The 17,823-nt window shown below is 43.2% G+C and overlaps 1 protein-coding gene across 2 annotated transcripts in view, besides 1 other annotated feature; it reads right to left on the bottom strand.

Annotated features, from left to right (window-relative positions):
* unc-5 overlaps positions 1 to 17,823 on the bottom strand; it is a 27,829-nt gene extending 10,006 nt beyond the window's left edge. Inside the window, exons 1-4 of one of the 2 annotated variants that reach the window (NM_001299521.1) lie at positions 17,692 to 17,823; positions 7,701 to 8,232; positions 583 to 1,474; positions 5 to 286 (exon numbers count right to left, since the gene is read on the bottom strand). In NM_001299521.1, the coding sequence (NP_001286450.1) occupies positions 5 to 286; positions 583 to 1,267 (967 nt within the window). In that variant the 5' untranslated portion in view covers positions 1,268 to 1,474; positions 7,701 to 8,232; positions 17,692 to 17,823. Of the gene's footprint in view, positions 1 to 4; positions 287 to 582; positions 1,475 to 7,700; positions 8,233 to 17,691 lie in introns of those variants that run through there. The other variant, NM_137189.3, reaches the window with a different exon arrangement.
* Positions 9,023 to 17,549: a mobile genetic element.

Raw genomic sequence — 17,823 nt, 5'->3', positions numbered from 1 at the left:
TGACCATAAACGATGAGCACGGCGGAATCGGAGACGCGTCTGCCAGCGATATTCTCCGCACTGCAGCTATAGTTGGCCATATGCTGCAGGGCCACCTGGCGGAAGATGAGTGTGCCGGCCGAAACGGTGATCCCCGGCTCGCTGTCCGCCGTGATGACCGCGTTGTTTTTGTGCCAGGTGAGCTTCGGTTCGGGGAAACCGCCGGGTGGTTCGCAGCGCAGTTCCGCCCGACTGCCCAGCTCCAGGCGCAGCGAGGTGGGCGACTGGTTGAAGGACTTGCGAATATCTGTGGGGGTTAAACGGACAGATGCAGGTTACCGATGTAGATTCAGATACAGATAGGGGTAAGCTAAGCGAGGGTCAGTTGTTGACAGGAAGCCACCCCCGAACAAAGGTGCAAAGTTAACTACAAAAATTACATTTTCAACTGCATGCCATTATACTGAAACAAAAATTCGTAAGGAAAATTAACTATTGTAGAATAAATATTTATTTTAACTTTTTTTCCGATACGAAAATCCTAGGATAAGGTTTCGCTCATAATAAATTTGTAAACTACAACTTTTTGAACAGTGTACTCACAAGCAATGTGCACGGTGGCCGCCTGACTCTTGACCACGCCACGCGACGACCACGCGTGGCACTCGCACTTGAAGGGTCCGTCGCCGAAGAACTCGTCGACCAGGTCGCGGTGGATGGTGGCGGTGACCTCCTCCATGTTGACCCCCGTGTGCGGATCCACGTGAGTTTCGTGCGTGGACGGCGGTGGTTGCGAACTGCCGCTACACTTGAAGATCACCTGCAGCGAGTGGGAGGCCTTGCACTTAAGCACCGCCGGCCGGTTCTTGACCACGAACACGCTCTCCGGCTCGATGAGGAATATGGGCAGCGTATTACTCGCCTCTCCGGGACTCAGTTTGCCGCTGTTAAACTCCTCGAGCAGTATGCCTGATCCACCTGCTGCTCCCGATGATCCTAGTCCCGAGGAAGAGGACCCTTGCTGCGGTCTCACATTCTCATCCTCACTGCTATTGCCAAGCAGCTCGGCGTTGTTCTTGTGCTGCGCCGATTCTTCGGTGACCAGGGAGTTGGCGAAGGGTGCCATCGCCGTGAGTGGGTCAATAGCATCCTCCTCCAGGGATGCGGACAAGCTGCCGTAGTCCAGCTGCGGCAACTCTCCGGAAACTGACAGCGTGAACAGCAGGATTAGCTGAAGCTTAACCAGCAGGAGGGCAATCACATTTCCGGCTTTATTAATCACCGCCATGCTTCGCTGTCAGTTGACCTGTCGTTTCGTGGTTGAGATGGTGAAGGTGGTGTAGGTGTCCCTTTGTCCGGCGCTTCCTGTGCAACTGATGCACCTGCAGGGGCACCTGCAATTGTTGTTGCTGCTGCTGGCGATGTGGCGAGCTAGCTGAAGGAGCTGGCATTAGCATTAGCCGCACACTCGCTTTGTTCACGTGGTGAATACGATCTGGAAAGTCAGATAAGAAACGCCAGTTAGCTACATTTACTTTTGCTCCTTCGACCAGGCAATTTGCGCACTTGGCCATAAGGCGATTATTTACAAAGCGGTCTGTCAAGCCACGAAAGTGTCCACGGTTTGACTAAACTGTTCATATCTTTGACGCACACGCTCAGCATTAACAAACTTATGGTCTTGCACTTGGATTTTGCTATCTGAGACGACTAGTACACACTCTATTGCCTAAGAAATCTGCTGTTCAGTGAATTTATATTGAATTCATTCATTATAGAACCTAACCTAAACATCATGTTACATTTTGTTGTAGATATTGCTAACCTGTATCTGTATTTAGGCTGCATATCCTATTACAGTGTTATTCAAACATTTAATGGAACCCTCAGATGTACACCTGCTTTTTTATGACGCAAATCCTCTTTATGAGTAAGGAAGAAAAAGGTGTCTGCTTACAATCACATTTCCCAGAATCAACAATATTTTAAGGGTGGTGTCTGCGAAGAGAAGATGAAATGATCACGCAACAAACCCTTCCAAAAGGTCAAAAAATATGCTCCTTTCACGAATGAAACTATCTCGAGTTGTACGCATGAGTTTAGATATCATTTCCTGGCGAAGGTAGGCCCAGATTCCAATCTACTGTCAGGATCTATGGGAAAATGAGGATGTATCGGCTGCACTTAGGGACACTTCCTGTCCTCGCCGCACAATCGATGAGTTGTCTCCATCAATCAGGGGACCAATCCGACGACCCCGTCCGACGACCCACAAATTGTAGGGCAGCGTGGTCACAAGTTACAAAATTTCCCATTAGCCATGCAAGTCATGCGTCAGGTTCTACGAATCGTTGGTACCTAATCGAAATATTAATAACAGGTATAAGTATGCTCCGCCACACTGCAGTTCTCCGGGCACCTAGGCAGCTTGGCTCGGTTCAGGACGTGGTCTCCTCCACGGGCTTTGCCTTTGCCTTTGCCTTTGGCTGTGGGAAAAGTGCCTTTTGTCTTTTAGAGTTATTAAGTGGTGGTGTGGTGGACGTTGGAGTGGCAAATGGTTATATGGAGGAGGCATACCTGCACGAATACCGCGATAAGTCCGGCCCCCCTCTTTGGGCCTCACTTAGAGCTGGAGTTTGAGTTGGAGTTTATGCGTTTGTCTTTGTAATTATGTATTAATCATGCATAAGTTAAAACTCAAAGGCCCCCGCACGCTCAGTCTCTCAATATTTTATTGCCGTCGACGTGGGCCATTAAAAGGCGCATCAAGTAAAAGTCGATATGTAAATTTTGCGGAAACGCTGATATGCGATAAGTGATTATTATTGGGGGATCCATGCGCCACAGCTCCATAGCTACACCAAATCAGTGGTACCCAGTAGCCGGCGTGACCACGAAACGTAATAAAATATCGGGTAATCAGAAGTTAAAGGGAAATCATACATTTGATGGGTCGTCATCATCGAGAGACTCGTTTCGTTCGGCTTAAGCGCCTTTATGCGTAATTCAATTGGATTTACAGGGTGCTTGTGGACACTTGAGTGTCTGTCAATATTCTCCTTTGTGTGTGGATGGGTTGGGGTAATAGTAATGGTAAATGCCATATATGCCATATATACTATGTGCTATCTCATATCTGCTATATTTGTGGATATGGAGTGTGTGGGCGGGCGGTGCTCATGTAACTGACCAGATTATAATAGTCTTCCAACTCTATCCGCTTTGTTTTGTGTGTGCATTCAATTATAGATGGGATATTGAAGTTCGTTTTGTTTTCGATTTGTCTAGACCTTTGTTTGACGAGGCCGATATTGGGCCACATTGTTTGCCGGGCTGCTTAGCCAAATTACATTTCGGCTAAACTAAATCGATATCGCCATCAGCGAAAATCGAACAAATTTTCAGCTCTTACAAACATGGCTTATTTATTACTGCAGCTACTCTCAAGAATAATGCTGAATTGCAGACAGATACAGATAGCTGTACATATGTACATATATTCCGCATGACAAGGGAACAACCGAACTGATGGCGAGATTAATCAAAGTCTCGCACATTAAATAGCCCCGATTCGATCGATTGGATGGCTGTCTGCCTTATCGGACCGAAAGCTTCATGCATAGGGGAGGTGGGGTATTGTACATTACATTTTAATAGATTTTTAATGAACTGAAGTAGGCCAAATGGATTGTAAGAGGCGCTTATCAGCGACATTTCATTGTCTGCGGGTGTACTTTATAATCGAATGGGTTTTATTTATTGAATGCAAACTTGTCGTTGACAAATAAAAAAACCTGCATTGATTTTGGCACGCAAGCATCCGGCGAAAACCCCCTCTACATCCACTTCCTCATCCTCTGAATGGAATGACTGAGTGACAAACTGTGGGACACACACGCACATGCACTGAGCGAAAAAATCAAAGAAAAGGAGAATTTTAAACAAAATATTAAAATAAATATTAGAACTTCTGCCAAATTGGTGATATTTCTTGTTCTTTACATAGAACGGAATACTGCGTCAAGGAACGTGTATTTCAGATAAGAATTTTATACATTTTTCAATTGATTTCATGTCTATTAATATTAAAGCCTTGCGCAGTAGAAACACTATACCGTTTCATAATTTGTATATATTAATATCCTTTTTTCCCTGTGCACTCTTTGAGATTTATGGCCAGATACGGCAAGTTGCGTGTGCATGTAATCATCTTATATTGTGAGCAGGAGACGCCACCGAAGTCCCGCTGAACTTTGATGATTTCCCAAGCTCTCGGATTCCGCGGAGGAGTATGAGGATGAGATTGTGTCGCCAGCACTTGCTTCCTAGGCAGCCCGTGGATGCCTGCCTGAATGAATGGGAAATGCGAATGGAAGACTGCGTGGGATAATCGGCGTCGTATTCAATTTAATTTCACAACTATTGCCGGAGTCCCAGTGAAGTGAAGTGTAGAGGGCGGAGAAGCCCTTCCTGTACCGAACGAGAACTTCCAAGTGAACTCCAAGAACACAGATTCGGTTTTGGCATTTCGGGGCATGGGGATGCCGAAATGGGTCGGGGAGATGGAGATTGGGTCTGGTCGGGGAACAATGCCAGAACACACAAAACAAGTGAGCATTCTATAAAATAATTGATGACTGACTGACTCAGTTGCTTGGCAGCAATAATTTTTATACTTCTGAAGCACTCGCACACACACTCTCGAGCACTAAAATCAAATGCCACTCGAAACGCTGCGCCAGTCGCTTGGTGACTGCGCTGAAGTGGAACCATGGATCCATGGATGTGGATGTGGATGTGGCTGTGAGTGTTGGTGTGGTTGTGGCAGATGCCGTTGCCTCAATTGCGTGAGACTCCTCCTTGTAGTTATGTTGTACAATCGCCGGAACATCTGTAGCACAAATGAAATCTTTAATGCCCAAGGGACCGTGCTGGTAACTCTGAGGCATCTGTATTTCACATGTTGCGCATTTTGCCCACACACTCCGCAACTTGAGAACGTATGAAAGCAGCTATTGTGAGCTATCTGCGTTCGCTTCGCATTTTTTTCGGGCCGCGCTTGCCTTGTAATCAAACAATTAAAGATGATTTTAATTAATCTATTTAAAAAATCCTCCCCCATGGCCGAGCCGCCGTCATAACTGCTCAAAATTGATCGAACAACTCGACGGGGGATGCGAGCACGACAACGGCAACAAACATCTTTAAATTAATTAAGCGTAATTGTCGAGGAATTAAATAGAAGTAGAAACAAAAGTTTCAAGCATGAGTTATGGGCCAAGCTACACAGGCTCATGTTACTACAAGATACACAGCATACACAAGATACAATCGTAGCCAGCATACTTGTGACCCCCTCTGCATGCAATAAACAAATTATTTATGATTCTATCCCATCAGCGGCATAAGTAGCACAAACTGAACAACTGATGAAAGGCCCTTATCATTTGTATCGTATTAGCAAAGTTCTAATGTGTCCGGTTGTAACAAATGATGCCCGTGGCCTAATTTATGTTGCCAAAACTACTGCCACATGATGCCAGCTGATGATAGCCAGAGAAAAATGGAAAGCAAACGTATTGCCTACGCATGTCGAAGATGCAATGATAAGAGTCTGGCGTATAGAAAGTTCTACTACCTAGGCATGTTAATGCCCTACCGATTCTCTCCGCCATCGATCGGAATGGTTCAATCCAACGATTTACGACGCTAAGCCCTTACCAACATCAGCTACCTAGGCTCGGAACAAAGCCAGTTGCCGAAAGAAACTGAAAAGAGCCTATTCTTTCACTTCGATCGACATCTAATCCAGTGTTAAGACCCTGAACCCTGGATCCTACATAACGCATATACATAGGAGCCCGAGTGGCCTCTACATATGCTGTAGGGCCCTGGAATGACAATTAATCACCGCAGGAGTCTAAGATGTTCATGCAACGTTCCGTTCCCATGTCCCGAAAAATCGAAAGTCGAAGGGCGGAGGTCTACCTCCAAGCCCTTGTTTGCCCATCAAGGCGAACAGCTGTATCTGTATCTACGAGTTTTTGGGTTTGAGTTTCGATTACTGTGCCGGGTTGCACAACCCCTAAAATTATGACTAGGCCGAGTGAGTGTGAGAACCAGCGAAGAAGGGGTAAGAGTAAGAGCTGCGCGTAAATTGTTAAAAAAGCAGAAACCAAAGTGTGAGTCCAATCATTACGTGCATTTGTCAAGGCCTGAGAATTGTTCCGAATGTCGCTGCTGGTTGTCTGAGTCCCATGCCACTTTTTACCATACCCACCTCATGGCGCATATACTCGTATGTATATCGTCCGACTGTCAGTCAGTCAGTCAGCCAGTTGGTACGTCAGTCAGTCAGTTAGGACGTTTCGACGTCCAAAGGGGATCATTATATGCCAATTGGCGATTGTTTGTTACCCCCACTCAGCGAAGCAGCCAACGTTTGTCGCCGCGGAGGGTTGGTAATTGCAATTCATCCACATTTGAATTTACATTTGAACAACGCTTACGGGCCCAAATTATAACTGTAATTGCGGCATGTTGATCGCGGCGGCATCCCGTTGGCCGGAGTTCTTATTATTATTATTATAATTGTAGCTGCATCTTTTATCAATGAATTGAGTGCTGCACTCACATGAGGGCCTCTCGACAGCCGCCCCTTCACCCCCTCTGATCCAGCTCCGTGACAAGAAAAACATAAATAAACATACTGAGAGAAAATGTAGTACTCGGAATCGATCGAGAATGGTTTGTAAGAGCTCTCGGGGGATTATTCCCAGGCCTTTAGATGGATTTTATAATCGTATTCCAATCGAAAAGGTTTCAATACACATTATATGATTCACTAATCATTGTTTTAAACTGTCTTATCATTTGACGATGTATAATCTATCCCATTTTAATTGATCGTAAACCAAACATAGTATTCATGATGTATAATGTATCCCATTTTAATTGATCGTAAACCAAACATGGTATGAACTTCAATAATTCCACAGTGTAGAGTTCAGATTTCAAAAAACGAAACGTCTCCTAATCGAAACCTTCAATAGAATTGTTTTCCTTTGCTTTGAAATGGGATCTCCCTTTAACCTCAAATAAAAAACCAAGTCTATATCTTTTTCTTCCTGTGCACTAGCGCTCACCACAGTTCCACTCACAGCAAATACACATGGCTAAGCGCAATCATAAAATACAAATAAAAATAAAAATACACGATGGCGTTCAAAAGGGCACGCTTTTCATAATAAACATTAGCGAGCGGCCCCTGTCGTCCCTTCAGAACCCCGCCCCCTCCTGCCCCGCGGTCACACGGTTCGAGGGTCGACCGCTCCGCTCCGCTTCAGTCGGTTCCGTTTCCCCCAACTCCCTCCCTCCCACACATCCGCCAACTGCTCCTGGCGCGCTTGTTTGTTTGTGAATTGGTCGTCTTTAGTTACACTTGAATACGTTTTGTGTGTTGTCGCCGTAGTCCACTGCCCATGTGTGTCTATGCGAAGTGTGTGTGTGGGTTAGGGCTAGCTGGCTGGCACTTTGCCTCCTCCTACTCAATGCACTTTGCACCTTAAAATAGCATTGCAGTGGCATACTTAGCGGCGCAGGAAGCATCGGACGACCACTGCAGTGCGCCCCTTTGTCCGCATGTGCTACTGTGTGTGCGGCTTGTTTTTATCCTGTCCGAGGGGACAGGTTTCTTATTATAGTTAAGCATCGCTACTTACCCGGTGTCTCGCTTTTGTTGCTCCCGTTTCTGCAGTGCGGCCAGACGATAGGCAAAGGAGCGGGCTGTTGTCTTAGGAGCCAACATGTATCCAGATCCGGATCCAGTTACATGTCACCAGGACCCCGGGAATCCTTGTGTGCCAGTGCCTGTGTGTTTAGGACATCTGTAACCTTATCGCATTCAGTTTGTCAGCTTGTCCCCGCTCACACACTCATTATGACCGAACACTTCACCACGCTTTTCACTGCCAACTGAGTAGATATCCTGCTGGTATTACTTCAACTTTCGTGTGGCACTAGGTTAGGTATCTCTATCCCGCATACACGGTGCACTTTATATCACTGTTCACACGATCGCTCACTTATGTTTCAATACGCGCGCTCGAAAGTACGAAACTCGAGTTTAACAACCACTGCGACGAGCGACTGCGTCCGTTTGACTCGGCGTTTCGCGTTCAAATGAGACGTGTGTTCGTGGCCAAGGCGAAAAGGCTGCGATGACTGAGCCCTGCACTCAGAGAAATGGATGCCCTAAACGGGAAAACGATAACGCAAAAATTTAGGGTGGAAATTCAGTTATCAGTCAACTCAAACAAAAGGAATAAAGGAATTTCATTAAAGATTCCTATAACTTTTTTTTAGTTTGGTTAGAGTAATAGTAATAGAGTAAAACGCAAATCTATTGTAAAAACATTAAATAACAATATATTCCCTAACCTTCTCGTAATTATATCTTATTCAAATGTAACGTATTTATAAAAAGTTATATTTGTTTTAAAAAAATTCCACAACAACATTATTACGATGTAATAGCTTTTAACTTGGCAGCTGTAATAATTTTTACGAGTGTAGTTGCGCTCTTTGATTCGAAGTTACTCTGCCGTTCTCTCTGGCTTTCTCTCTTTCTCGCTCGCACACAGCATCCCCAAGAGGAGCACGTTGTGTTGTTGTTGCTCGCAGCATATGTGCAGGAAGTAGGTGGCTGTGGGGAGAGGGAGATGGAGCTCTAACACAGAGAGAGAGAGAGAGTGCAAGAGAGAGACGCACTTTACGACGTGGATGTATATGTACATGTATATGTATGTATATTGGCTCCTTGGCTATTTTGTATCTTTCCTGCCTCCGCCCGCGTGTTGTTGTTGTTGCTGCTGCTACTGCTGTTGTTGTTGCATTCTAATTTTACGCACTGAATTCCTGAGATGCTTTCATATTCCCGTTTGATGATTTATCGACTGCAGCGGCAATTAAAAGGCCTTTAGCGATGCTTTTTATCAACTCGACTCGGTGACATTGGAGTTTTATTTATATTTTGTTGTGCGCGAGTTAAGTCCGTGATCGAGGGTGGAGCCTTTTGTGAAGATATGATGTGTAAATGTATGAAGGTTTTTAAGTTTCAGCAGATAGTTGTAGTGTGAAGATTTCCAATAAAGAATACGACTGACTTTCTTGAAGTTCAAAATCAGTATGAAGTTTATTGTCAGAGAGTGGCTACTCGAGTCCTCCGTTTTCGTCTTATACATAAGTACATAGGTTCTTAATTGTAAGCATAATGAACATGCCGACTCGGCATGTGGCTGGCTAGCTGGGGACAATGTTGCAGTGCGACTTTTGTGTAATGTCAGCATTCGGCCGGAATGTCAGCATTCGGCCGGATGCGGTGTTCCAGTTGCCGTCTTCCCGGTTGAGTGTCCGATGATTTGTTTAGAGGCGTGGGGGTTTAGGGGGTGGGGTGGTAACTCCTCCCCCCCCAGTTCGAAGTGACGGCCATAGCGAAGGTATGGATGACGCGTAGATTGGTACGTGATGATCCTCGTGGATGTGGACGATGTGTTTCGTTCGTCGGTGCAGCCATAAGATGACTGCTAGGAACGTTACCAATCCGAGCAGAGTGTAGAGTGTCCAGGTGTGCTGTATAGTATTGTGATGGACGGCCAGGATTTTATCCATTGTTTGGGTGGCTTCGAGGTGCAGTTTTTCTAGGCTTAGTACCGTAATAGTGGTATTCCTAGTTACTTTTCGCATGGGGGGAAGATCAAAATCCGTCTGTTCAGGGAACGTGTCAACCGTGCCGTCGTAATCGATACCGTTAATCTGTATTGTTTCGTTAATGTATCTGATGATGGCTGACCCCATTATTGAGAGCTCGGAGCCGTTTGTTAGGGATACCTTCAGTTTGTTCACGTTGAATGCGAAGATGTAACCTCTCTCTGCCTCGAACACGTCGGTGATGGGGCCGGTTTCCCGTACATCGCAGGAACTGTTTTCTCCGTTCAAAAGGTGTTCCAGGCATGTGTTGTTCTGTGGTGTATCAACGTAGAAGTTCTCGTCGCACAAGAATGTATTATCCAGTTTGGGGCATTTACGGGTCATATGAAATTTCTTATTATTAATATTATAAGCTAGGTAATTTGGGGTTATTACAAAATATGTGTTATTTATTGGTAATGGAACTAGTCTGGCGAGGGTATGAAAAGGTTGTTTAAAAATTGGGACTTTGATATTAAAAATAATCTTTTGTTCGTAATTTAGTGTATTCATTTGTAGGAAATTGTATATACTTTGTTCATTTTTGACTGTGATATTTTGTTTTTCCAGTATTGTTTTTATTTTATCCATTTCTTGTTCATTTAGGATGAACTTGGGAATTATATTTATTTTCGCCAATAGCATACTTTCTGTTATGTCGTTTAGGTGGTTAATGAATAATTCTATGTTATAATTAATCCTATTTAAATATTGTATTTCTTCCAGAAGGGTATCTTGTAAGTTTAAGTGTTTGTATATTTTGTTTTGTGAGGTATCAAAGAATTTACTTATCAAAATTTGTTCATTATTTATATGGTCCGTGATATTTTCGAACCGGATAAGTATTTCGTTGTTAAACATTACTTGTTTTTGGAGATTGTCGTTACTGACTTCGGAATTTTTCTTTATATTGTCAAGTTCTTCATGTATTTCTTTATTGTCGTTGGCATCCATGTTGCCGGTAACCACCTTTACTAGACTCCCCAATCCGTTAATCAAACCCCGTTTGTTTCTATATGAAGGTGTAAGGGCTTTGAGCTTTACTTGGGCTTGGGTTAATTTGGTTTTTAAAATTGTGACGGAGTCCGTCAACGTGGAATCGGGGTTAAATTTATTAATGGTCAGATGGAATTGTTCCATACATCTGCTGTAGTCTTGTAGGTTGATTACATGACTAATTATTTTGTACCTCTCAATTAGTAAGGCTTTCCCTAGTTCTATCTTGGCTATAGGGGCGTTATCATTTAAATAATGGACATGGATAGCCTGAGTTGGCACAAGGGTGAACCTGAAATGGTAAGTTAAGAGGTAGTGGGGTCAGTTATTATCAGTGTTGGGTACGTTGTTGCTTTTGTCTTTTTTCAAAACTGTTTTTCGAATTTTTGATTTGTGTAGTTTTTGATTCCTAGCAGTTATCAATGTATGACCTTTGTCGTGTTTGACTTTGTGAATCGAAAACCTGGGTGTAATCTTATTACGTCTGTTTTCCTTCCTAAGGACTAAAGTGTCTGGTTGTAGGTCTACGGGGTCTGTTCGGGTTTCATTTAATTTTAGGGTTCTCCTAACTACGTCATTTGAAAGTTTGTCCGTGATGAGGGGGTACAACTTCTCGCGAAATTCATTTAATTTCGTTAAGTAGTCGTGTTCGTTATTGAACTGGATTGTTTGGTTGAATATATGAGTACGTCCGTTAAATAGTTCAAAGGGGGTATGTTTAGTTGCAGAATGAATAGCGTTATTATATGTGATTAGGGTTTCGGACATTATCTCGTCATGCTCGCTACTGAGTTTCTGTTGTTTCCTGACGTCAAGTATTATTCTGTAAATCTCAGTTAGTGTCGAGTGAAGCCGTTCAACGGGAGAGTTACTAGAGGATTGTTGAAAGGACGTAACGTGTAGGTCAATGTTAAATTGAGTGCAGAACTTATTGAACATATCGCTAGCGAATTCTGCTCCCTGATCATAGATCAGCTTTTTGGGAATACCAAATTGGGAAATGAAATGTTTTAAGGCTTTAACTACGTTAATGCAATTCCTATTAGTTATAGGGTAGGCAGCCGCAAATTTAGAAAATTTATCGATAATAGTAAGGTTATAATTTTTGTTAATAGTATAAATGTCTATATGTAAGATGTCCAACGGTTTTGAAGGTAGTTCGGATATTTGGTAAGTGATCTTTTGAGGTTGTCTGTCGTATTTTAATTTTAAACATGTTTCACATTTTCGAATTAACTGAGTTATTCTCTCCTTCATATGTGGGAAGAACTGTTGTCGTTTTATGTGTAAATATGTTTCATCGATCCCTCGATGGTTACTATTATAGTGATAGTCGGTTATAATTTTTTCGATCTCCGTACTATCAGTAATTTCGGGGAGGAAGATCAAACATCTAATGAGTTTAAATTGACTGTGGGCTGAGAAGTAGGTTTGGTAGGCTTGTTCCACCATTTGAAAAATGTGGTCGGGGGCAAATACCGCGCATGTCTTGTTTGGTTTTAACGACTGCCTAAGAATGCAAACTACGTCGTCATACTGAAAATTGGGTTTACAGAATTCCCTCCTAAGTTTGTGTTTAAACGGGGTCAGTGTGGCGTTATTTGTATCTGGGGTTATTTTGAACAGGAGCTGAATATTAAAATCATTAAGGGGTTTCTCTGAGATGGGGCAAACATTTTGAGGAATTGATAGGGCTTCGTTATGGTTGACAGAGGCCTCTGGTCTACTGAGAGCATCAGCAATTACATTTTGAGAGCCTTTCTTGTAGACGACTTCGAAATCGTACTCCTGAAGCTGGAGTCTCCACCTAACTATTTTAGAATTTGGTTGTTTGAAATTCATTAACCAAGTTAGTGGTTTGTGATCGGTGATTATAGTGAATCTCCTGCCAAAGAGGTAGGGTCTGAAGTATTGGACCGCCCATATAATGGCCAGCATTTCCTTCTCAATTGTGGAATAATTTGTTTCCGCAGCCGACAAGGTTCTACTAGCAAAACATACGGGCCTATCACTATGCACCGGACCTTGGGATAGGACAGCTCCTATTGCGAAATTACTTGCGTCCGTGGTTAGTGTGAAAGGTTTTGTAAAGTCCGGGTATTGGAGGATTGGGTCGTTAGACAGTAAGGTTTTGCAATATTCAAAGGCCTTTTTGAATTCATCATCTATTATGATCGATTTATTGTTTCCCCTTAATTTTTGTGTCATGGGTTGGGTAAGTCTCGCAAAATCTCTGATAAATTTTCTGTAATATCCCAACAAGCCTAGGAAAGACTTAATTGACTTTTTACTGTGGGGACATGGAAAGTTTTTTATAGCTTCGATCTTATTGGGATTTGGCCTAACACCTTCTTGTGAAACGATGTGGCCAAGGAATTCTGTCTCCCGCCTGAGGAAGTAGGATTTTGTGAGTTGGACTTTAAAGTTGGCAGATCTGAGTCTTCCAAAAATAGTTTTCAAGTGTATGAAGTGTTCTTGTAAGGAGGTTGAGAAAATTATTATATCATCTAGGTAAACTAGGCAGATAGTTCCGATAAGGTCTCCAAAAATATTGTCCATCACCCTTTGGAATGTGGCTGGGGCATTTTTGAGGCCAAACGGCATTCTAATGAACTCGTAGTGGCCCCCCTCTACTGTAAATGCAGTTTTGGGTGTGTCGTCGGGATTCATTTCTATCTGATGGAATCCACTTGCCAGATCAAGTGTGGAGAAATATTTGGCTTTGCCCAATCTGTCTAAGATATCCGCGATGTTAGGTATTGGATATCTATCGGATATAGTCTTCTCGTTGAGTTTTCTATAATCGATAACTAGACGCCATTTTTGCTCTCCCGTAGGAGTGATTTTCTTTGGGACGACCCAGACGGGGGCGCTCCACGGGGAATAACTGGATTTGATAATGTCCTGATTTAACATTGCCTCTATTTGTTTTTTGACCTCCTCTTTATGAATGTAAGGATATCTATAAGATTTTGTATGAATGGGGGTGTCGTCCGTGGTTTTAATCGTGTGTGTAATCTTGTTGGTGAAGGTCAATGATTTGTCTTCATTGTAGAAGATATCTAGATAACTTTTGCAAAGTGAAAGTAGGCTTTGTTTCTCTTCAGAGGAGAGGTGATCGACGCCAAGGGCTTGTAACGACGCTGCGGAGTTTTGGGGCTGTGGGGTGTCTGAAGTGATACTGAAAAGTTCAACATTGTTGGCCGTGGAGTATGGCATGCCTTTTATCGGGCTCTCGAGGTACAATAACTGATCCCTCTCGCTATAGTTTGTGATAACGAAATTAGCAATATTGTTTTGGGCATTATAAATCCCGTCTGATATTATTAAGTCATCATTGATTGTAATTGAATCGATGTAGAAGTCGCCCTGTTTGGTTTCCACTGGTAGTGGCAAAATAGTTTTCGTATGTCCAGAGATATTAAATACGTTTGAAGTTGAGTTACTGTGGGTCCATAAGGGTATAATGGTACTTGGGGTTTTTAGATTTAGGTTAAGTAAATCTATTTCTGTTTTTAGGTAAGATAATAAGTCCATTCCTATCAATCCGTCAAAATAAGAGTGGAACTTGAAAGGTAGAAGGGTCATTTTGCCCGTGATTTGGAATTCCGGTGGAAATGGTATAGAGACGTTTTGATATATTTTAAAACTGTTCAGGGCTGTTTTGAGTGTTATGGGCGTATCTAAGGTCACACAGTTCCTAGGGTCGACATATTTTGGGTCGATGAAGGAGTGTGTAGAGCCTGTGTCAATTAAAAACTTCAGGGGGTTTGTCTGGGATAGTTTGATTTTTATAAAAGGAAGCGAGGGGTTGTGCGTGGCTGGGCTTATGTACCCTGTTGGTTTCCCGAGGCCGTTTGCTGAAAATTCGAATCAGGTTGAGGGTTCTCCTCTATATTATTCAAACTATGTGAAGGTGCTCGAAAGGGGTTTGATGTATTGGCCCGGTTGTCCTTGGTGCCGGATTGGGGTGTGCGATTGTGTGAATTAAATGGTCTATTTTGGCCAGAGTTAGAGTTAGAGTTAGAGTTAGAGTAGGGTCCCCTACGGTCATTTCGGTCGTTACGTCCGCTGCGGTAATTGCTGTCGTAGCTATTTCGGTAGGTTTTATTGTCTGATCCATTGGGTCCCTGCTCTGGTCTGTTGGTTCGCTTGTTTTGTGCCCTATATAAGGTCTGCTCTATTTGGCATTGCTCGTACGCCTGTTCAAGTGTAGAAGGGGACTTTATCCTGACGAAAGTCTTGAGAGGTTCCTTCAAACCAGTCATAAAAGCATTGAGACAAACCTCGTTGTAGACAACCTTTTTTGCATCTACAACAGTGTTGTTGTGTTCGCTGTTTTTGAGTATGGAGAAGAGTTGGCTTCTCACCTTTGATATACCAAAGAACAGTTGGCCCAAGGTCAGGTTGTCCGAAAATGTGTTAAGCTCGCTTAACAAGTTGGCCTCGCTTTTCTTGCTCGAGTAGAGGCGGATGAGATTGCTTTTAATCTCATCCCAAACCAAGGGGGTATTTGCCAGTTCCAAGGCTTCGTCGGCCCTATCAATGATTTTGTTCCTGATGGTCCTCAGAGTAAGCAGGCCATACGGTGTTTGGTCAGCTCCCCTGATGAGCATCAGGATTTCTTCTACGCTAGTGATAAACCTGTCCAATAGACGAGGTGTACCATCAAAGGTTGGCAAATGCTCAACAAATGCCATGATATCTTTAGGCTTGAACGTAGTTGAAATTAAGGAGCTAATACCACTGACAGTGGGCGCCAGAGGGGATGGAGTGGGGCGGGCAGAATCGTTTCCCGAGTCCATATTGGGGGTTTGGGAAGATATTGATTTGGGTTCTTCCGAAATCGGGAGAAGGGAGTCAGGACGTCTAACGGGATGTGGGGGCCTATTAGTGTTTGGTGGAACTCCAACAACTGAACGTGTAGTTTTCCTAAGGTTGTAAACGAACTTTTTTGACATTAAATTTGAGGTTACTTAGTATATTATGTATGATTGAAAAATAATGAACAAATTTCTTGTTTACTAGAGTGTATGGGTGTCTGTCTTTGGCTTTATATTTTCCCTTTTATATTCTGCAATGTGATTGGTATTAGTATTTGTTTGATATACAAAATTACACAATGAAAGGAAACAAAATATATCTGTATATGTCGACTTCTTTAGTACATTTGTTTTGGTTATTTTGAATGTGCAATACATGAGCGTAGCAACCCATTGTAGAAGAGTGAAAGGCAAGAACACTTGACGATACTCAAGCGTTTTCCCCTTACCTCGGCTACCCAGACATGGGTGCGCCACTACACATGCAGTGTCGTTGTCGTTGTGGTACGCAGAATGAGCCTCGCTTGGTTTGAAATGATTTTTGCTTATGTTTTGATTTTTCGCCGACGTATGGCAGTGTGCGTTTTGAGTGTACAATGTATTAGAGAGGCTTTGGTGCTTTGTTTGTTTACCACGGTGGCATGGTGATCAGCGTTTGATTCCATGCCAACGAGGCGGTACAGTACGTGGATGTATTGGATTGTAGTTGATATTGTATGCTCACATATATAAGTGTATATAGAGGCTTTGGCGATGCGTTGGCCAGCGTATGTAAGTGCCGATGACGTGATGATCAGCGATAGATTCCACGTCAGCGCGGCAGTACGGTACACTTGCACTCTTTTTTTTTTATAAAAACTTATGACGTTTGGCAGAGTATGGACATACCGATGGCGTGGTGATCAGCGATAGATTCCACGTCAGCGCAGCAGTACGGTACACTTGCACTTTTTTTATAAAAATTATGACGTTTGGCAGAGTATGGACATACCGATGGCGTGATGATCAGCGATAGATTCCACGTCAGCGCGGCAGTACGGTACACTTGCACTTTTTTATAAAAATTATGACGTTTGGCAGAGTATGGACATACCGATGGCGTGATGATCAGCGATAGATTCCACGTCAGCGCGGCAGTACGGTACACTTGCACTTTTTTATAAAAATTATGACGTTCGGCAGAGTATGGACATACCGATGGCGTGATGATCAGCGATAGATTCCACGTCAGTGCGGCAGTACGGTACACTTGCACTTTTTAAAAAAAATTATGACGTTCGGCAGAGTATGGACATACCGATGGCGTGATGATCAGCGATAGATTCCACGTCAGCGCGGCAGTACGGTACACTTGCACTTTTTTTTTGTATATTTATTTATTTTACATTTTTCCTCTCTCTTTTTTTTTCCTGTGTTTGAATATATGTTTGAGTTTCATTTGGTACTTCACAACTTCAATTTTGTTTTATAAAAATTTGTTCCTAGTCACTTTCAGTCGACATCTTGCATATAGTTTGTTTCGTTTCTTACATGTTTACTTACAGGTAGGTAATTATTAATAGGTAGGACATCCTACCGGCTGCGCCAGTTAAGTCCGTGATCGAGGGTGGAGCCTTTTGTGAAGATATGATGTGTAAATGTATGAAGGTTTTTAAGTTTCAGCAGATAGTTGTAGTGTGAAGATTTCCAATAAAGAATACGACTGACTTTCTTGAAGTTCAAAATCAGTATGAAGTTTATTGTCAGAGAGTGGCTACTCGAGTCCTCCGTTTTCGTCTTATACATAAGTACATAGGTTCTTAATTGTAAGCATAATGAACATGCCGACTCGGCATGTGGCTGGCTAGCTGGGGACAATGTTGCAGTGCGACTTTTGTGTAATGTCAGCATTCGGCCGGAATGTCAGCATTCGGCCGGATGCGGTGTTCCAGTTGCCGTCTTCCCGGTTGAGTGTCCGATGATTTGTTTAGAGGCGTGGGGGTTTAGGGGGTGGGGTGGTAACTCGCGCACACCCACAGCACCACTAATTTCACTACGCACTCACACAAACACACACACACACATGCTATTTAAGCCAGAAGATTTTTGTTGGCTTTGATGGCCGTTTTTTCCATGTAATTCCTTCTTTATTTCACTTGAACTTTACCATCTATTGCGGCTTAATTGCACATTTTATGGCCCAGACATTGACTGCAGTTTTCCCGACGAATGTGCGATTCTTGTTTGCCTTTTTGTTTTTCGCCGAGCACATTCCTTTGGCATCAAAATTGGAGCCTGT

This window comes from Drosophila melanogaster, chromosome 2R (assembly GCF_000001215.4).
Source record: "Drosophila melanogaster chromosome 2R".
Classification (NCBI taxonomy): domain Eukaryota; kingdom Metazoa; phylum Arthropoda; class Insecta; order Diptera; family Drosophilidae; genus Drosophila; species Drosophila melanogaster.
This window is presented reverse-complemented; position numbering and strand designations above follow the sequence as displayed.